General features: G+C 35.9%; 6 protein-coding genes across 6 annotated transcripts; 2 read left to right on the top strand and 4 right to left on the bottom strand.

The window, feature by feature from the left end:
• Nucleotides 1–2281: 2281 nt before the first annotated feature.
• On the top strand, nucleotides 2282–3429 carry LOC111807250 (glutathione S-transferase). The gene is made up of 3 exons (XM_023692894.2): nucleotides 2282–2503; nucleotides 2620–2668; nucleotides 2753–3429. Exons 1-3 carry the CDS (start codon nucleotides 2354–2356, stop codon nucleotides 3196–3198), a joined length of 645 nt encoding a protein of 214 aa, XP_023548662.1. The 5' UTR covers nucleotides 2282–2353; the 3' UTR covers nucleotides 3199–3429.
• A 617-nt stretch (nucleotides 3430–4046) lies between these two features.
• LOC111807249 (pentatricopeptide repeat-containing protein At5g56310) lies at nucleotides 4047–7203 on the bottom strand. Its single transcript, XM_087129267.1, has 2 exons — nucleotides 5070–7203; nucleotides 4047–4094 (listed from the first exon to the last, which is right to left on the bottom strand). The coding sequence occupies exon 1, from the start codon at nucleotides 7083–7085 to the stop codon at nucleotides 5685–5687; it is 1401 nt and encodes a 466-aa protein (XP_086985393.1). The 5' UTR covers nucleotides 7086–7203; the 3' UTR covers nucleotides 4047–4094; nucleotides 5070–5684.
• A 1183-nt stretch (nucleotides 7204–8386) lies between these two features.
• On the bottom strand, nucleotides 8387–11654 carry LOC111806438 (heat shock factor-binding protein). The gene is made up of 6 exons (XM_023691749.2): nucleotides 11494–11654; nucleotides 10008–10061; nucleotides 9771–9794; nucleotides 9661–9703; nucleotides 9197–9331; nucleotides 8387–8733 (listed from the first exon to the last, which is right to left on the bottom strand). The coding sequence occupies exons 1-6, from the start codon at nucleotides 11494–11496 to the stop codon at nucleotides 8705–8707; spliced, it is 288 nt and encodes a 95-aa protein (XP_023547517.2). The 5' UTR covers nucleotides 11497–11654; the 3' UTR covers nucleotides 8387–8704.
• Nucleotides 11655–12306: 652 nt separating this feature from the next.
• ALG3 (asparagine-linked glycosylation 3) lies at nucleotides 12307–16161 on the bottom strand. Its single transcript, XM_023692595.2, has 13 exons — nucleotides 15935–16161; nucleotides 15814–15848; nucleotides 15423–15560; nucleotides 14944–15012; nucleotides 14569–14726; nucleotides 14424–14490; nucleotides 14274–14327; nucleotides 13900–13988; nucleotides 13624–13740; nucleotides 13327–13427; nucleotides 13160–13238; nucleotides 12878–12934; nucleotides 12307–12792 (listed from the first exon to the last, which is right to left on the bottom strand). The coding sequence occupies exons 1-13, from the start codon at nucleotides 16074–16076 to the stop codon at nucleotides 12624–12626; spliced, it is 1275 nt and encodes a 424-aa protein (XP_023548363.2). The 5' UTR covers nucleotides 16077–16161; the 3' UTR covers nucleotides 12307–12623.
• Nucleotides 16162–16683: 522 nt separating this feature from the next.
• Nucleotides 16684–17395, top strand: TSPO (TSPO(outer membrane tryptophan-rich sensory protein)-like protein). Its single transcript, XM_023692597.2, has one exon. The coding sequence runs from the start codon at nucleotides 16699–16701 to the stop codon at nucleotides 17260–17262; it is 564 nt and encodes a 187-aa protein (XP_023548365.1). The 5' UTR covers nucleotides 16684–16698; the 3' UTR covers nucleotides 17263–17395.
• Nucleotides 17396–18584: 1189 nt separating this feature from the next.
• On the bottom strand, nucleotides 18585–20078 carry LOC111807028 (xyloglucan 6-xylosyltransferase 1). The gene has a single exon (XM_023692596.2). The coding sequence runs from the start codon at nucleotides 20013–20015 to the stop codon at nucleotides 18750–18752; it is 1266 nt and encodes a 421-aa protein (XP_023548364.2). The 5' UTR covers nucleotides 20016–20078; the 3' UTR covers nucleotides 18585–18749.
• Between the last annotated feature and the right edge of the window lie 1427 nt (nucleotides 20079–21505).

Genomic DNA, 21505 nt, shown 5'->3' with positions numbered 1-21505 from the left:
TATCATAGCAGTTTTTGATAACCTTTCTAGGCCTTTTGGCTAAGAACAAGTGCAGGATATGTTTTTATCATAGCAGTTGTTGCTCGGAATAGGCATTGGTTCGTAAGTTATAGCAGTACTCGACCCGGATAATTGGTCGAAACCTTTACTAACCAGTCTAGCCATGTGTGTTTTGAATGGTGCCATTTAGGATAAGTTTCCATCCTTGTAGAGTTGTCAAAGGGTACTACATATGTCCAGGTATTGCCATTGTTTGCTTCCCTACTGGAATGTTATGAATGTTTGCATTTGGTTGTGTTCTGTCAGCTTCCATGTTAGAACATGAGGAGGTTTTTGCAATAGATAATGGATCAAGAAACACATGCTTTTGATGGTGGCATAGAGAAAAAGCTATAGTTTGGTCATTTGGATTCTTACACGCAGGCAAATCATGTTGAAAGGTCACGTGTTTATTTGTGAAGGTACGTTGTTTTCACTTTTAGAAGCGAAAAATAAGTAACGTGATTATTGCGATGCCATAATTAAATTTTTTTAATCTTAATTTGAATATTATATTACAATTTTTTTTTTTTTTTTTTGGAAGAATCTAATGGAAGAGGATTAAATAAATAATATAAAAAAAACACTTGAAAAATAATTAATTGAAATTTTCTCCATGTGTGGATTATTGGTGTTTCAATAAAAACAAAAATAATCATTAAAAAACCATTAGTACGATCCTTGGAAAAGGCCAACCGAGTTTTTTTTTTTTTGTTTTTTCCTCTTTTTCTTTTATCCAATAGGGTTGCTTTTAAAATATTTTCGTAAAATAATCTTTTTTTTTTTAATATTAAATGAGAGATTTCCATCTTTAAAAGAAAAAGAAAACTATAAATTGATAATTCAATTTATAAAATTTAAAATTTTAGTAGACATCAGAATTATATCATTTGAAAATTAAAAATTAAAAAATTAAATATTTATTAGACATTTTTTTTTTAATTTATTTTGTTTTAAAGTTCAACGTGGGTGGGTGGTAGGTAGAAACGGAACTACAAATAAAAATAAAAAATAATAATTGGAAAGAATCTAAACGTTGGTTGAAGATTTTTATATAGTTATTCTTACCTTGGGAGTAGTTAATTTGATCAACCTTCGTCTATTCAGATCCATTAAGTTAATTTAATAATAACTTAATTCCACAAATTGTCGGTTTCATTTTAAGTTTAAGCAAGAGGATCGAAAACTTTGTCTATTTCTATAACCTTGTGGGATTCACTTCGACTGTACATACATACAACTATGCTAGAATATTAAAGTTTGATGCTAGAATATTAAAGTTTGAGTTATCGACCGATAATTTTCAAAATATATTAAAATATTTTACACTTTGTAACCAAAATTATCCATTAAATAAATATTTTAAAATATGTATATTAAAAATTAAAAAAAAAATCCAGAAATTTGTGTCCCAATACCCAAAAAAATAAAAATAAATGGTAAGAGTAAAAAAAGAAAGAAAAAAAAAGTGTTTGCAGCCTTGGAAAAAGTAAGAGCAATAAAATTTAAATGTTGTGAAAAAAGAAGCACGTGCTAAATAGAATAGGGAAAGGGCGCATTCATTATATTTAATTATTCGCAACACTAAAGAAAATAATTCAACTCATAATTCCATTCTTAAATTTAAAAACTTCCCACTTTATTTTTTTAAATATTGTTATTATTTTAAATTTTATAATATCAGATTTTAATATTTCATAAATCTTTCAATAATTAATAAAGAATATTATATCTTTAGGTATCCATACAGATTATTTTAAATTATTTTTCTAAATATAAATCTTTTTATTATTTTCATTAAAATAATTATTAAGATAATTCCCACATAAACTAAGAGCCTAAAGTATATTATTAATAAATTAAAATAAATTTGACTAAAAAATAATATTTATTTATATGCTATTTAGACAATATTCTAACACAATTATTTAATTTTTTTCTAGTATTTTATTTTTAAATATATATATATATTTTTTATTATTATTATTATTATTATTATTATTATTATTATTTTTTTTTTTTGTTAATAACCCCTAAGATGGTTAGGTAAAATCACGGGCCACGTTCTCTTAGGTACTCTAGAGACTATTTCTAAAACAAACTTTGACACGTGTAAGCATCATATTGGTCATTGACTGTGTGTGGAAGCGCGGTGGCCAAGGCCGTACTGGCGCTGATCAGTGTAATAATCAAACCGCCTACCCACCACCTCTTTTTCTATATATAATTTACCATTTTCCTTCACAAGTTCACATCCATTTTCTCCACAATCTTCCTTTTCTCTTAGTTCATCGCTAATCCTGTTTTCGTGTCGATGGCCGGTATTAAAGTTCACGGAATCCCCACTTCTACAGCCACAGCTAGGGTTCTAGCTGCCCTCTACGAAAAGGGCCTTCAATTCGAGCTTGTTAATGTTAAGTTGCATGAAGGGGAACACAAGAAAGAGCCCTTCCTCTCAATCAATGTGGGTTTTTAGTCATTTCCCTTGTCTTGGTTTGATTTGATTTGATTTGATATTTCTGGGGTTATCACTACCTGAATGTTTTGTTGGTTTGATTTTGATTTTGATTTTGGTTGTAGCCCTTTGGTCAAGTTCCTGGGTTTAACGATGGAGATCTGACGCTTTTTGGTAAGATTTACTTTGAGAGAGGGAGAAATTGTGGGTTTTTGTGACTTTGCACACAAGGTGTTTGATAAAATGTTTTGTGTGCAGAATCCAGGGCGATCACGCAGTATATCTCGGGAAATTATGCTAGCAACGGAACCGAGTTGATTCCGAAAGATTCCAAGAAAGGGGCGGTCGTGTTAACGTGGATCGAGGTGGAGAGCCACCATTTTGACCCAGTAGCCATGAAACTGGTGTTCGAGTTCTGCCTAAAGCCATTATTTGGGCTGGGTGATGCAGATCCTGCAGTGGTTGAGAAAAGCGAAGCTGATTTAGGCCAAGTTCTTGACATCTATGAGAAAAGGCTGTCCGGGTCCAAATACTTGGGAGGTGACTCCTTCAGCTTGGCTGATCTGCACCATCTCCCCGTATTAGGCTACCTATTGGCTACACCGTCGAAGAAACTGTTTGAATCTAGACCCCATGTCAATGCTTGGGTGGCTGATATCATAGCCAGGCCATCTTGGGCCAAAGTCCTTGCTCTCCGCAAGTGATGGAGCCTTAGACTTTGCAGATGGGTCTTCATTTGTGCTGATCATATCATCACAAACTTGAATAAAAGACTACTGTGGTAGTGTCTTCTCTGTAGGTCCTCTCTGTTTCTGTGTGTGTTGTGTGTATCATCCATGTAACGAGCTTGGTGCTTCTGAGTATGATGAACTGGATCTGTGTGATTATCGTATTCAGAGGAATTGGTTGCTATACATGATGAACTATTAGATCTCTGAGTTTGTTTTCTTCCTACTTCATATGAACATTGATAGTAACTTTGGGCGTGTGGAGTGCCAACAATCTAAAGGAGTTTTGGTCTTATTTTTTAGTGATAACATCAAAGACTTGAGCCTTGCTGTTAAGATAAGATCTTATTATATGGGATAAAGTATTCACAATAATTTGATTATGATGTGATTCAAGGGAGCAATCAAATTAATTTCTATTTAAAGTATAATTAAGACCAAATGATTTTATATTTTATTAATTTAACTAATCAACTAATATTTACATTACATTTTTTTAAGAAAATAAAAAAATAAGGTGAGCATAATTAGTTGCAGTTAGTTGACTTCACTCATTGAATTAAAAAAATTCAAAATAATCCAATTTATGGGAAGAAAAAATAAAAGGCTTGGGTGGATTCTTAACTTCTCGGAATTGGAGGTAGAGGTGTTAAACTTTTTATCATTGCAGGACCTCTCCCACAGTACTGTCACCGTAGTAGAATTTAACCGGTTCCTCTATGCGGATTGGTTAACCACCAGTACACAGTTAGGATGGATTGGTTAACCACCAGTATAGGATATTGAACCTGTCACAGCATTAAAATTTAACCATCAAGTTCAGGATGGATTGGTGTGGTTCCTCTACGCCTAGGACGCCGGAATATTGAACCCTCAACGAAGAAAGGCATGAGAGAAAAGCATAGCTAGTGATTTATGCTAGTGGGTGTGGTTCCTCTAGTAGAATTTAACCACCAAATTCGAGATGGATTGGTATGGTTCCTCTACGCCTAGGACGTCGGAATATTAAACCCTAAACGAAGAAATGCATGAGAGAAAAGCATAGCTAGTGATTTATGCTAGTGATTGTGAGGGTCCAAATCTTGACTTGAGAGGTAGGGCAGAGCTTTTTTTGGTTTTTCGTTGTCAGAGAGCTTTTTTTTTGTTTTTTTCGTTAACCATGATTTTTATAATGAAAATAAATCCAAAATAAGAAAAAAGAAATAAATGGTAATGTAAAAATTACCCATCTTAGCGACACTCATTTATTATTTATATAAAAATCAATGGAAATATAATTAATTTCTAACCTTACTATAAAAGAATTTATGGAAATATATTAATTATATTATAATATTCATTTTTTTACAATAAAAATTTGAATGAAAAAAAAAGGGAAAAAGAATAAAATAAAGAGGTCAAAGTTTAAACGTCTGAACAAATGGAAAATCCCGGCCAAATATTTGAACCAATCAAAGAAGGCCGTGTGTTAGGTGACGTGTACGGTCACTTTCGAGTAAAATATAAACTCAATAAATAATTATTATTAAATTATAAATAGTTTAACAACTTTTAATTTTTTTTAAATTTGTAAATCTAATAATACAAAATTAAGAGTTTAATTATAATTAATTAAATATATGTGTATATATTAAATAAATCAAGATTTTAAAACTAGTTTATTATAAATAAGTAAAACCCTAATTTCTCTAGAAGCTACTTTTAAAAGGCGAGCCCAGGTACTCACTAAGCCACCTGATTATTACCCATGCTCCTTCACTTCACTTACAAAACGACAGAGTTTTGTATTTAATTTATGCTAAATTAATAAAAATATGGTCAATTTTATAAATTAATAAAAGTTTTACCTGTAACCAATGCAGCTTTCCAAGACTTTCTCACTGCCTCCTTTCTGCTTTGGAGCTCAAACCATTACAGGCCCACAAGTATTTAATGGGAGCTTCAAATCTGCCACCAATTACCATCTCCATTACTAAGAAAACTATGGACGCCCAACAATGGATGGAACTCTGCAACTCGTCTCCGTTCAACAAGTTATTCCATGTCGTTGCCACTCAGTCCCGCGCGACTTAGAGAAAATGACTATTCTACACTAATAAGAATCTCCTAACCCTTATCTAGTCTAGTTAGGATCAGGGATAGTCAAAATGGCCCAACAAGTTTCAGGTTGAGATCGGAGAAGTAAGTTGGTCCTTATTTGATCATAAGGATATTGGTTCTTATTAGGTCAAAGGCAGCCGGCTCGGGGGTTACCCGAGATTGGTAATGGTATAACCAGAAGAGGGATAGGGAAAGGAAGGTTACGCGCGGGTTAGCACAACGCATCTGTTTCGGGTACAAAGGCGACAAGGGAGATCATGAGCCTACTTGGAATGATTTCCCAAGTGCTTTTTAAGCATTTACAAAGTCATTACAAGCGAGACTTATCGTCGCCTCGGTTATCATGACCATGGAACTCGATATCATGGGAAATGGGGCAGGCTCTTGAAGCTCTCAACAGAACTCGAGCCCAGATCCTTCTTCAGTCCTTCCACTTTCATGATCTCTCTCACTTTCTCAACCTCATTCCATTTCCCCATCTCTGCACAGATATTGGATAAAACAGCATAATAAGCACCATTCTCTGGTTCCATTTCAACAAGCTTCCGTGCTGCAAATTCGCTCATTTCCAAGCTCCCTTGAGCTCTGCTACCAGCTAGCAAAGACCCCCACATTGCTTTGGTGGCATCAAAAGGCATATTCTTAATCAATTCAAAGGACTCCTCAATACACCCAGAACGAGCCAAGAGATCAACCATACATGAATAGTGTTGGATTCCTGGAGAAAACCCGAACTTACCGTCGATCATCGACCCGAAGATCTGCCTGCCAATGTCCACCAAGCCAGAGTGGCTACAAGCACAAAGCACTGCCACTAATGTCACTTCATCTGCCTTAACTCCTCCATCTTCATCCATTCTCTTAAACCAAGCAATGGCCTCCTCTCCGCTTTTGGCCAATGCCAGCCCGTTAATGAGTGCATTCCATGTATACACATTCTTGTCTTTCATGGCTTGGAAAACAACCAATCCCTCTTCGATTCTTCCACATTTCCCATACATATCAATCAAAGAAGTCCCCAAAATCACATCCATTTCCCACCCTCTCCTTTTCACAAACTCATGTATCCAAACACCCATTTCAATGGCTCCAAAGCTCGCACAAGCAGCCAATGCATTAACCATCGTCACACGATTAGGCTCCACACCTGCATATTGCATCTGCTCAAACGCAATCAAAGCATCATCAAACATCAAAGCAACTCGATAACCCATAATCAAAACAGTCCACGACACAACATCTCTCAGAGGCATTTCGTCGAACACCTTCTTGCATAACCCCATTCTCCCACACGACGCATAAACATCCATCAACGAATTCTGCACATAAACATCAGAAACATAGCCCAATTTCACAACGTGGGCATGAACGGATTGTCCACTCACAAAGTCGTTGAAATCAGCCAAGGATTTGAGAAGGAAAGGAAAGGTGTAATTATTGGGAAGAATGGAGTTTCTGTTCATGTGGGCGTAAATGGAAAGAGGGGTATGGGGGATTTTGGAGTGCGAGAAGGCTCTGATTAAGGAATTGCAGACGAAGACGTGGGGTTTGGGGATTTGGGTAAAGAAGCGAAGAGCGGAATCGAGAAGTCGAAGATCATGGCAAGTGTTTATGAAATGGTGGGCTATGGTGGGATTTGAATGGAGGCTTTGAACGATGAGCTGAGCTTGAATTTGAGGGATGTGAATCGGAGACAGAGAAGTGGCGAAAAGGGAGAGAATCCTGTTTGATTCAGCCCACATTTGTACGCCAAAAGCTGCCATTAGTCGAAATTGTTAATTGTTGGTGCAGCAGATGATGACTAAAATGGGTTGTGATGAACTCTACTAATGAGGGAAGAAGTCCCTAAATTATATTCTACTTCATATTATATTTTTGCTCATATATCAAATTTATATGATATTTTGCATTTTTTAATAGAATTATATGGAAGAGGAGAAATTATCCATTAAAAAATCCCTAAAATCAATATTTTTTAAATATATATATATACACGTGCATAAAAAATAGAGAAAAATTTTCGTTACAATAACTAGTTTACTCCTTAAACTTTCCAAAAATATAATCTAGTTTTTAACTTAAAAATGATAAAATAATCATTTTTGTATCACTTAATAATCACGACTTACTTATTTAACATTAATCTATATTGATACATACTAACCATATTATCAGATTTAATCAAATACGAAACTATAATATTGAAAATTGTATTTTGTTATAATATGAATGGATTATAATAATGCACGAGGAGATTAAGCCTACCAAATGCGAAGTCCAAAATGAAATGTGAAATTATATTATACGTAGCGTAGTTGATCAATCTATTTTTCTTTTATCTTATTTATTATTATAATAATAATAATGAGCCGTCTAAATGAAATAATAGAATGTGAGACCCACTAAATGAAATAATAGAATGTGAGACCCACTAAAATAAACTTATATATAACCCAACCACTAAAATAAACTTATATATAACCCAACCGACGTACAAGAAAAAAAACTATGTCAAACACACTAAATTCCAACGTCCCTATACTTTCAACCTTTATTCATTTTAGTTGATGTTCATTTTAAAATGCTCCCGTCCCAACTTAAAAGGTGACCATTTTGGTACCTACGTGCAAATATTATGCACAATAAAAACTGTTTAATACGAAAATATACATACCCGCCGAAGGTATAAGGACAAAAATGAACAAAACATCAAAGGATATATAATAATATGACTTGTTAATTATGCCAATACGTATCCACCAATATTAATGTTAAATACTAAAATGAATTAGGTATAATAAAAGTCTACTTCCAATATTTTCAAGACTAAATAAACACTCATAAAATAAGGTTTGATATGAGTTTATCCTGTTTATATATATATATATACACACATATATATACTTGTTTATAATCATTGATTTTACATTTTTCATTAGCATTTTATTATTTAAATCAAAGCTTCCAGCCTGTCTTTAGACTTTTAATATAATAATTAAAAACTGAAAATAAAGATTATTCTCTACTCCACCCATAATAAGTCTATGCTTGAAAATAAAGAGTGTAAATAAATCTATTTTTCAACTCATTTCATTTCAAGGACAGAGCCAAATTAATGAGACAATTTTCAAAGATCAAAACAAAACAAATATAAATAATAAACAAAAATCAGAAGACCAATTCCAACCAACTTGCTTGCAAATCAATATAAAGGATTCAAGGGGGTTGTACAGACATACCAGGAATAGCAGATAAAGCAAGAATGGCGGCCAAGCTTTCTGTTCTCCTTCCATTTTGCTTCATCGCTGCATTCCTGATCGTCTTCTCCACTGCAGTATTGGCCACCACCACAAAAGGCCCGAGTTGGGTCCTCGATCGAGCTCTAGCTACCTGTCATGGCTCCATGGTAGACTGCATGATGGACGACATTGAATTTCAGATGGACTCCGAAATCAATAGACGCATATTGGCCGATGTAAACTACATAAGCTACGATGCGCTCAGGGCCAACAAGGTGCCATGCTCACGCAGAGGAGCATCTTACTACAATTGCCAGCCAGGTGCTGAGGCTAACCCCTACGACCGTGGCTGCAGTGCTATTGCTCGTTGCCGAAGCTAACGACTTGTGTGTTTACTTTTGTTACCAGAGATGAGCAGTAGTAGTTGTATGAGGTCATCATAGAGTATAATCATCACTATATTATCAATAAGAAATCATGCAGAAATAGCAAGTACAAGTCTAGAACATATTGCACTTTTCTGTTTCATCCTAAGCATTGGCTTCAATTTCACAAAGGCAATAGCAAAAAGAGAATATTGCAAGTTATCAAACTCAACAATAAAGCATACACTCTCAACTATTTCAAGGCAGAACCTTCATCTTTCTTCACTTCATCTGCACTCGACTTTGAAGGAGTCATCGGTGACGGTGAGCCCTCAACACCCATCTCAGATTTTAGATCGTTGATGCTCTGCTCCAATTCATTTATGCGGCTCCCCATTTCATCGAGTATGCTCAAGTTAAGGAAAGCTTATTTACTATAAGTTATTACAAGAAAGCTATGCTATCCTACAATCTACTTCTTTTCCAAAAGCTGTACTAGAAAGTCAAACGAATTCTGATATAACGTTCACCAGATCATTGTTTGATAGAGTGAAAGAAAATGATAATGCTCAGAAATTGCACCATCAAGCCTATTAAACAAATAAATAAATATACGAGTTATTTCGCAAAACTCAAAAATCAACATGTATCCAAGCGTATCAGAAACAATTAATCATCATAACTACGACTTTAGAGAAATGCTAAAAATAAATAGAATTATTTAGAAAGGATATTCTTTGTGATAATGGAGTCAGACATGGTTTGGAACCTAGATTGCTGCATAAAAAAGATTTTGTTAGACATAAACTTCTCTGCCAGAGACTTACACTTAACTGAAACTCACCATCTGTTGAAGAAGATTTTGCACCTGGAAAAAAGAAGAGGAGTAAATACCAATTTAACGATAAACCAGCAACAAACAATCAAGAATGCCTTAGGAATCAAATTTTAGACAGAACAAGAGTATACGTCAAAGGGAAATGACAAACTTTATAACACCAACCTTTTAAATAACGTAGGCTTGACTATCAAATGGGGATAAACAGAGAGAATGAACTAAGAGAAAAGAAAATGAACTCACAAAAACCGTCATATCAGCCGTGCTTTGCTTCGGATCTTCAGAGTCATGCCCATCCTGCAGGACAAAAAGAGTAAGACGTGTATTTCACACTGTCACACAATGGTACAAAAACAAACCAGTCAAATAATATGAACAATAATAAGTCAAACAAATAAGAACCACTGGAGATGGAGGGTGACAATCTTGAAAAAGAATTAAGATCAAGCATCAAACATCTTCAGTATTGACAATTACATTTAACAGTCTGATTCTGATTCGAGTATGTTAAAATTATATGGGAACAGAAATCAGTAGCGGTCTATAGATAAAACAGTGATCAAAATAAACTAGAAAACTGATGTTTTGGTCCCTGGGCACGGTCAAATGATCTTTATCCTCCCAAAAGCAATCAGCCACAACTAAGAGAATATGCAAGGGCAATACAAAAAGACCCAAAAACAAAAAAATTTAACAATATACAAAATTAAGAAAAAGGGCTATAGCTCAAAAGGATGATAGATAAAGGGTAATCGCAAAAATCCTTTGTAGCCAAGACCTAGAAGGAGGCAAACCTAGCCAAGGCCCAAATTTCCTCCCTAGAACTCTCCATACCCAAGTATCATTCTATTTCTTTCAAGCTAGATATTCCATAAGACCACAAAGAAAGCAACATGCTAAAGAAACATCCCTCTATCTCGAAACGGGTGGAATAAGACCTACTACGTCACAGCCTTATCTGAACTGATTCGGGTCACTTGGCACCAAAGCCTCCAAAAATATGTCCCAAATTGACTCAGGAAACTAAGAACCCCCCTTAGAACATGATTCGCGTTGCACCATAAGGGCCTAGAAGGGCAGAAGACAATATTTGGATACGGTCAAGAGTGCTCATCCTCCCATGAGAAAAATAAGGGATTTGACAAAAGGAAAAGACAATCATCTGAAAAAGGGAGGATCCACAAGCAAATACTATCGAGAAGACACAAGGATCCACACACTATCGAGAAGATTCGATCTCTCAGTTGCAAAACCACACCATATTACATGGCATGCAGACATCGACCAAATCAACAACCGCAGCTTTTTAAAAAATCCCAGAGAGATTGAAATCTTAACACATTATGACATTAACGAGGAGACGAAGCTTTGAACCATCCATCGATTCAAAAGTTGAAAACATGAGCCCCACAAGAAAGTCACCAGCAACCGAACCCCAAACCAACCTTTAGTATCTAAAACCTAGGTGATCTAATGGGCATTGTTCAAAGTGAGCAAAAGGTTACAAGACGATTGAACAACTAAAGCTGAACAGAATCATTTGACGACCACGCGAATAAAATTTACAACAGAAATTCATGTCAGAAGAATAAGGAAACCCGAAGGGATTTCGCATTCCATCAAAAGTTTCACAACTAAGCTATGCGAATTGAAAACACGAGAGAAATGACATTCAACAGTGAAGAAGCGTAATTGAATGGAATGAGGTTGAAGAAGGGGAAACGCTCACCATATCTGCAAAACTGGATCTTCAAGAGACAATCGGGAGATAATGCTAAAACTCGCGATGCCCAATCGTCCGGTTAGCGGGTGAAGAATGCGAAAGACGAATGTGGCGAATGGCTGTCTTGCTTGCTTAAGTGATGCTCATTTCGCCCCCACTTTCTACAAAGTTACCATTTTGCCATTCATCATTATGTAATGTGATGAACACATTAATTTTATACAGATTTAGATTTAAATGGTCAAAAATTAATTTATTTAAATTTCATATCTAATAAAACTTTGAAATTATAATTTTGAAATCAAATAAACACAGATTTATAATTTAACCAAATTTCAACAACAAATTTTTTTTTAAGCTTTTTAAACAAAAAGAAAATTATATATATATATATATATCAGTTAGCATGTTCTTTGTCGTCAAATTTCATAAAATGTCTACTACATAAGTAGAATGACTATAAAAGCGATGTGAAGCTCGTAAATGACTATAAAAGCGATGTGAAGCTCGTAAATTTAACACGTTTGCTACAAAAATATAAATCAAGAATATCCAAAGGGTATTTTAATATAAATCAAGAATATCCAAAGGGTATTTTAGTCTTTTCACTTCTGAAAGAGTAGTGAAAGAGTGCAAAGTTATGGAGGCATGACATTCAAATTTTCAAAATTTGAAAACCTTTTGACTTTGTTATTAAATTGTTGTCACATTCTGAAAGAAAGCAAAAGAGGCAGTTGGGTTGGGAAAAGTTCAAACTAAAGCCAACATGATTGCTTTTCAAATTCAAATTACAGTAATTTCATGTTAGAACGAACTCCAGAGCCCAAGCACAACCAAGTAAAATATGATTAAATTGTGTTACACAAGTAGTAGTAAGAATAAAACCTACTAAATACAAGTAAAGACAGCAGCTTTCAAGGGTGTGTCCATTTCCAAGATGACAATAACAGAGGGCAAAAACTCGAACTAAATTAACCTAAAATTTGATGCTCGACACCCCGAAGTTGACCTGATCACGTTCCCCCACGGTATCAAACGATTCCCGGGATGAAAGTAACACGAGAAAGTTAGCTGAAAATCAAATCTATGCAATTCAGTCTAATGGTAATGATACACAGATGAAGAGCTTGAATTTTTTATTTTTGTTTCCTATCTGATGCTTCGCTGTGAACATAAGGATGCTCTGCTGGTCCAGACCACAAACCCCAAAGCAAAATTAGGTGAAGACTTAGAAGCAAGATGGAGGAGTATATATTAGAAGGATAGACATTCCAACAAAACTCTATCCCTGTAAACAGAACCAAACTGCAAAAAAACGGAAACAATAACGATATATTGTACGTGCCCAAATTGATCCAGAAAAGAAGGACGAGTTAATCTAGCAAGGTACCGTAATACTGTAGGAAACGGCGTCCTCCACAACAGATACGGAAGGGAAAAGAAATACCTGCAGCATAATCAAATATGACGTTTAGAGCTCATACCACACTGCTTCGGATCTGATGAGTTATATGATCATGATAATCAAATGTTATTCAAATGAAATTTTGACACCATTGCTTGAGGTTCGGATGGTGTGTTCGTAAAAATATGAGATGCAGTCGTTAACAGGTGGGTCGAGATAATTCATCCTTTTCCATTAATTGTGAAGGGATTGAGTTACTCAGCTTACCATGAATAGAACTGATAATGCAATGATCGAGCACACAAAATACCAATGAAATTCCCGACAAACATCGTTGTTACGACATCTGAGCCAATGAAATAGTTAGATGAATCGAGCAGAGGGAATAAGACATATTACAATTTACATCAAATATCGTTTTAGTACCAACTTACGTTCTTCCTTAAGTAATTTGAAGGATGACTTGTTATTGGGAAATCTAAGTTTAATAGAGAGAAACCATGAATTGATGAAGTTCAAAAGCCCACCTTCATGCCTGGAAGAAAATGAACAAATCTCAAATATTGCTGCAAATGCTCCAGAAGATAAACTAATGCATTCATAAGACTTATAACCCACTGAACGGCCCAATGTTTTCTCAGTAAATCTTCCTTTTCTAACAGGCTCAAATAGAAGATTATCACCATAATAACATTAGTTTCTACTTTATTGTCAGTAGTTAAAGCACTTACTTGCACCACTTGTAATGAGCAAAAACTCCCAACAATATCAAGTGAGTAATCAGCAACAGCACAGCAAACTGTTTTGACACAAATATTGGCTCGGGGACGAACTTGAAGTTAACGGACCTAATACATCAAAGCACAAACACTTCGAATTGAAGAAACAAAGTTACAAATAAAGATGATCCGAATCAACTATCTTGTATCGTTTAGAAGATGGCCAATAAATACGGTATAAGATGTTCTTAAAAAATGACAGCGCTTTGGAAGTACAGTGAGATGTACCAAAAGTGGATGAAGACGCGCCCAAGATTGAAAGCTTTTGATATGTATTCAAATGGATGTGAAACTATAAAAGGAAGCGCCAAAAGAATCTGCAAAACCGTTGATCGAGCAAATGTAAGTAGATGACGATACATCCTCGAAGATGAAGTAAATAGCAATGTTAAAAATTAAACTCGTCCAACTGTCCGTATGGAAAAGAAAGACTATGTAGTAGCTACTGATGGTAAACTTGAGAGCACTTAGGAAACAGATCTTATGGGGAAAATAATTATATGTCAAGAAATACCATAAATAAGTCCAAAGTTTAAAGCTCTTTTTTAACTCAGAAGACACTCAGCTGAAGAAATTCAAAGTTAAAATAGGAAGCAAAGCACCTGCACAAGAGCTGCCCCAGCTAAAGCCGTTATCACTCCACCGATATCCATAGCCTGTAACATAGTTTGAATTGTCATAACAAATAATCTGAACAAAAATAAATTTGGAAACTACGGTAAGTAAACAATAAAAACGATAACGAGAATTACCTTTAACATCAGAAGTAACAAAGGTGGGGCATATAGAAGAATGTTCATCTTTATGGAAACAGCAAAACTGCAGAATCGGAATAACGAGACGGTTAAAAGTGGTAACATAAAAATTAAGATAATACTATAACAGAGATAATGATACCTGAAGATGATTAATCCAAGGTTCCACCTTCGTAAAAGAACTAAGGCCAATGCAGCATGAAGAAGAGTCATGGCAAAGCAATCATTGAAGAGCCGAAGCACAAAGATCGAGTGCACTCGTTTGGAGAGGGAGAGTAAGCAAAAAGACCAGAATGGAAGCTGGAAAGCAATCAATTTGAAAAAATTTGAAGATTAAACAACTTGTTACCATCTAAGATATACTACTACTTTCTACCCGTAATAGGTGCTAGTCCCCGATAAGGTCGAGGCTGTAAGGACGATTATGTTGCCTGCTAAGCTATGTTAAGGCACCTAGTTTATACTCTGCAGCATAAAAGAAGTAGAACAAGAAAAAGAAAGGACGATAAATGCTTACCGCATCGGTCTTCGCATAGATAAATAAGACAATTCCCAGATTTATAATGTACAAGACACCAAAAAGAATCTGCAATAATAGAATTTTATTACCACTCAGGAACGAAAACAATATTCCCTGAATTTAGCACATGAAAAAAATAAATAAATCAATAAAATCCTATATTCTAAGGAATGAACTGATGTTTAAAACAAATTACGGCAACTTTTGAACATGAACAAGAGTTCGTGCACATTAATAATTTGAAATTAACGTGGACCGCTCCCGAGGATCACGAACCGGTCGAACCAACCCTTAAAAACGTTGAACCGGACCCAAACAACAGAAAAACACCCAAACCGCCTCTTCGAGATTTTTTAACACGGTATCGTTAATTTTTCCAAGTCACCTACTTATAGTTCTTACAAACAACCATGAAATAACAAAAGATCAGTAGGGTAAATGACAGTTTCTTGATCTCTATAAGTACAAACTATTACCTGAGCTGGATAGACCTCTCCTCCAGTGACATGCTGTATGGCAGAATAAATGTACAAAAATCCAGCAGGATAAACTAGAGGTCCAGTGTCTCCTTGCAATTTGCTGTAATCTCTCTCCCCTCCCAAAAAACCACTTACCTGCTTGAAAATAATACCAAGATGTAAAAGATCAAACAAACGGCCATTGATGCGCAAGAAATGCTCTACTTAAAACAAAATAATGGAATTGTTCTGAAACACTCTAAATCTTAATCTGTAATTTTATCATTCTTTGCTGTTTACTGCTACAGTTTTTAGAGAGGTAAGGCCAATCTGAAACCAAGTACAAGTTCACTTGTGATCGAAATTCTAAGCAAATTGATGTTATAATTCTACTACTAACAAGACTTACTTGCGACATGTAAGCGTCCCAATCAATTTTAGTATCTGGAACCAAACAATCAATGGCGTCAAAAGGATATATCGAAAATCCATTTTAAGAAGAACAGAAATGAGTAGAAATTCGATCTTACAGGGTACATATGCGATGATAAGGGCAACGAGGAAAGCATCGGCCAAGATCAAACATAACGCAAATCCGAGCTTCGGATTTCGACAATAATTGTCGCGGGAATTGGCTAATTTGCGCGGAGGTTTCACCGATTTCGCAGCCATGGCCTTCCCCGTCGTCGAGCTGCCCTCCGTCCCCAGACCTGCAAGGCTGTTGACGTACACGGCGCTGGTCCGAGAAGCAGGCCCACCAAAATCGCCATTTTTTAATGGGCTGCAAAGTGGGCTTTTAACCCACGTGGATTTTACTTCTCGTTCGCGCTATTTGAGCCCTAACGCTAATTGGACCACTTTGATGATTATTCCACCCCAATATTAAATTTTTACAACTTCATTTATTACATTATTTTAATTGTAATTTTAACAGGTAATTATTATATTTTATCATTAATTAGTCATTTTTATTATAAACCTCGTATTTTAAATAAAAACACATAATAAATACTTATCCATCTAATATCGATAATATTAAAATCGAAAAAATAGATATCTTAATCGTTAAGTTAAATCTTTATTAAATGCGGTTAACTTTTTTTTTAAAGTACACAAAATAGAGCATAATTTCAAAATTAGCTACGTGTCACATACATATATTTGTATGCGATATAATTATGTCGTTTTGTCCACGTTTTCATCTTCCTCTCCTTCCACGTGTCCTCCTCCCTCACTCCTCCACCTCCTTAAATCTCCTATTCTTTTTCCCATTTTGTAATTCTCCGACAAAAGTATGGCTTCCACCGAGCTTAAGCACCGAACAACAGGTGACTCCCCCGCCGCCCCCGCCGCCGACGAGGCTAGCGCGAAGAGAGCAAAGAACAAGGCGATCGCCAAACGAGGCCTGAAGTCTCTAGCTGTGGCCGTATCCATCCCCATCGCCGTCACTCTCCTCTCCATCCTCCTCCTTTCTAGACCCAAAAACTACTACCCCTCCGCCACGAAGCCCTTCTGGGTTCCCTCGGCAAGGGTCGTGAATTGGGGGTCGTTGGCTTCTAGCTTGTTGATGGGCATCTCGAGCTGGCTGTTCTGGGCTGAAGGCGGGTTCCAAGCTAAGCCCAACGCGGTGTATCTCTACACTTTGTACTTGGTGCTGTGCATGGCGTGGTACGGCCTCGTGCTTGGAGCCGGGTCGCGATGGCTAGGCTCGGTGGCGTGTTTGGGAAAGACGGCGACGCTGGTTGGGTGTGACCGGTTGTTCCGGGGAGTGAACGGGATTGCGGCGGACTTGGTTAGGCCTTGCTTGGTTTGGTCTGTTTTTCTTACTATCGTGAGTCTTACAATGGTTTCTGTTTGAGGTCTAGTAATGAATAATATGGGGTTTTGTCTTGTGGGCTTTGTTTGGGACTTCTTTTCGCTTGTGAATTGAAGGGTTGTTTGTGTCCATAGTTTTATTCTCTTCTAAATTCAATAAGCATCGGGTTAATTTATTCGAGTTTATCTAATAGTATTAGAATAAAACAATATAAAAATATTTATAACATTAAAATAAAGAGTTGGTTGTCCATGGTCAAAATTTATTAAATTCCATGTTTTTGTTTTATTTAACATTTCGTCAAAAAAAAATATATATATATATATATATATATATATATATATATATATATCCTTTTAATTTATTAATGTAATAAAATGAAGTTGGGTATAAAAATCCGTAAGATTTATTCCTCGAATAATTTGAATTTTTGTAACGAAATTAATTTTCTTAGGAGTGAATTGACTTATTTTATTTTTTAAATACAATTTCTATTAAAAAAGTGCAAAATATGCCTAATAAATTTCAATAATATTTTATAGCTAAAAACATAGGAGATAATACAATATGCCTAAATTTATAAAAAAAATTAAAATAGTATATTACACCTTTATTTATTTAGTATTTCACAAAATTTACCTCTCATATGGTCGCGTATCAGTTTCATGGCTTATAAGAAATGATTTATGATGATTTGTTCTCTCCCGACCATCCACGTGAAATTTCACATTTTCCCGTTACCAAATAATGTTACCATCTTTTGAACAAATTTCACGATCACGTGTTCAAAAGTTTCAATAAAATATGATATTGTTCACTTTGAGCCTAAGCTCTCGTAACTTTGCTTTAGGCTCTCCACGATATTGTCCACTTTGAGTATAAACTCTCATGACTTTGCTTTATACTCTCCACAATTGTACGATATTGTTCACTTTGAACATAATCTCTCATGACTTTTCTCTCCACAATTGTACGATATTGTTCACTTTGAACATAATCTCTCATGACTTTTCTCTCCACAATGGTATGATGTTGTCCACTTTGAACATAAGCTCTCATATTGTCCACTTTGAACATAAGCTCTTATGACTTGATTTTGTGGAAGATTTTTCTCTCCACAATGTTATGATATTATCTACTTTGAACATAAGCTCTCATGACTTTGCTTTAGACTACCCTAAAATGTCGGACACCAATGAAGATAGTATTCATGGAGATTGAAGATAGTATTCATGAAGATAGCATTCTTTAATTATAAACCTATCATCCTTCTCGAAAGATCAAACCTATGATTAAATTAGCCGGACTTTCATCATTCATCATCCTCAAAACACTAATGGATTAGTATTAATGGATGGTATTAGTTCATGCAATCCAAATACTTTATAAACATTTGGGATCATGCCCGAGTTTCAAGGAACAAACACATACATTTAGCTTCCACCTACTAAATTCATACTCTGAAAAAGAACACATTCCTGACACGTCTATGAACAATGTTGAAAAAAAGGAACCGACAAGCGACAGATTCATCTAATAAGAGACAAAATACCTTTAGAAGAAGGTGGTTCCACCTCCACAGCAGGGGAAAGAACTGGTTGAATCGATCCAACTTCATTCTCACTTACCCGTCTAATCCTTTCAACTCTTCTGCTCATCAGCGATTTATGGATGAATCCATACATTTGGAGTATCTGATTATCCCCAAAATTAAACGCCCTCTCCATTGCTTTCAAGCATCGCTCAACAGGGTAATCCCCAGCTTTCCCACATGGCTTGCACCCTGTAAAATGAGTCACCAGCGGCCGATTTCCCCCACCCTTCTCCTCCAATTTGTCCACCAACACCTCCCAATATCCATGGAGATTATATGAATTCTCTAGATAGATCTTGCTCCCCCATGATTCTCTGTGTGTTGCAAGAAGATAAACCATGGCGGATTGATCATCTGCTTCGAACACTGGCCTGTCTTTCAGCTCTTTCGTTAGGACTTCCCCTGCTTCTTCTCGGATCTTCCCTCTCGGCCCCATTGTAGCCCACGCGTCTAGAATGTCGATCGACCATTGACAGTTTCTCATCAAGAAACTCCCTGTATTCAGCCCAACCCAGCTTCTCTGATCGTACACCATTTCTTTCCAACCATGCATTACGAAATTGAAATCTCTATACCTCTCCCAAGGGATTTCAAACGACATGTCGGTGAACATTGCGTCGCTATCCATCCACCATATGAATTCTACTTCCGGATGCGATAGAAGAAGCGTCCGTATCAACGGAAGCTTCCCCCAGAATCCGGTCATTTCCGCATCCAAAACCGCTAGGTTATAGAAAATCTCGATTCCGTGTAACCTACAGTAATCAATTTTATTCTTAATCGATTTCAACAAGTAATGATCTCCAATCGGATTCTCACATTGTTCTGGCGACGATCCAGTAACCAACAAAACCCTAGGCTTACCCGGCCGGGTGAAATGACGAAATCCGCGACTGTTTTCAAGCCATTTCCTCCTCCGTTCATCCCAGTCGGAGATCGGCGGACCAAGTCGGTAGGGTTTGTCCGTTCCACCGCTCGATGACGTCGTTTGATGCTCGACGAGGAGACGGTTGCGGAAGGGGAAGCGGTCACGGAAGTGGATGAAGTCCCACTCGGAGGAGACGAACTTACCGGCGCCGATGGTGCCGCGGAGGACAACAACGGTGAGGAAGAGGCAGAGGATGGTAAGCTTGAAATTGCGGAGAGTTCTCTGGATTCTTCTCAACCTCGGCGGTCCCAAGCAGTTTCCGATCACCTCCATTATCCGGGGAGATTGGGAGGAGCTGAATCAGAGAAGTGGAGATGGAGACCCAGGGAGGAGAAGAGTTCTGTTACGAAGAGAAAGCGGTGGAAAGGGGAAAAGGCCATGGTGTTGGTGTTGGTGTTGGTGTTGTGTGTGTAACTATGGAGCACACCTGTAAGCTTTCTTTCAGAATTCGGGAGTCGAAACTCGGGACAATAAATTAGTCATGTTTCTGAAACCTCTGTGTTGTTTTATTAGAATGGAACGTAAACACGAGCTTCCATATGTATTATATGTTAGACGAACATGACTCTCCACAATGGTATGATATTGTCCACTTTGAGCATAAACTCTCATAGTGTTGCTTTGAGATTCTTCAAAATACTTCATACCACTGGAAATAGTATTCCTCGATCATAAACACAGGATCATTCCCTAAATTAGTCGATGTGGGACTTTCATCAACACCTCGACTCGAACAAAGTATATATCCCCTTAATCGTGACTCGACTCCTTTTCTTTTGGAGTCTTAGTCGTTTTTTACTATGCCTACTCCTTTTCTTTTGGAGTCCTTTCGAGGAAAATTCTATTGACATGACTAAGTTATGGCGTGACTCTGATACCACGTTAGGTTGAATGACACTATGACCTATATGAGTCACGACCTCATGTATTTATACATGTGTACAATGAAGATTACATTGTAACAAACCATTAAATCATAAATTTGGTAACAAACCAGAAAATCAGTAGATTATCTTAAAATAATCTATTCTATGTTTAACACTATAAACTAAAATTAGTAATTAAAGTACACGTTACTATATATAATTATTTATTTTATTTTTGCTTATTTTTATATTGAATATAGTCATTTAAAAATAAAAATATAAAATTAATAACCACGTGCAATATATCGTCCGGGCCAAATCTTAACGAATATAATATTTTGCTTTTTAATTGCGTTCAATTTTGGATAGTAAATTATTTATTTATTTTTCTTAAAAAATTAGATTAGTTATAATTTATATTATTTGATATCATCAATGTTTATATATTTAGACTATAGAAATCCTCCAATAATAGTCATTGAAGAGATGTAGCAATAAATGTTGGACATAAAAAGCATATAAATAAATATCAACACCATCGATAACATTCTTATCTATTGTTAACGATTAATTTATTTATTTAATTAAAATTTAATTATTAATCATTTATTTTCAAGTTGGGTTAGGTTGGATTATCACGCGCCACTTAAAGGTGCACGCTTCTCTTTGTCACAGTGTGAAAGTCACAACATACTCTCTCCAAAGTTAAGTTATGACATTCTCCCCCCCTTAAACCAGTCATCATCCTCAATGACTAAGTTGAATCGTTACTTTATATTATTTAAAATAATTACACTGATCCATAATACATATTACAGTAACATTTTAGAAAACTCAAATATCAACTTTTCACGAGTCACTAACATTTTTTTATAAACGTCAAATGTTCACAATCTT

This window comes from Cucurbita pepo, chromosome 12 (assembly GCF_057944985.1).
Source record: "Cucurbita pepo subsp. pepo isolate OVF chromosome 12, ASM5794498v1, whole genome shotgun sequence".
Classification (NCBI taxonomy): Eukaryota; Viridiplantae; Streptophyta; class Magnoliopsida; order Cucurbitales; family Cucurbitaceae; genus Cucurbita; species Cucurbita pepo.
Note: the sequence above shows the minus strand (reverse complement) of the source record. Positions and strands in the feature narration are given on the sequence as shown.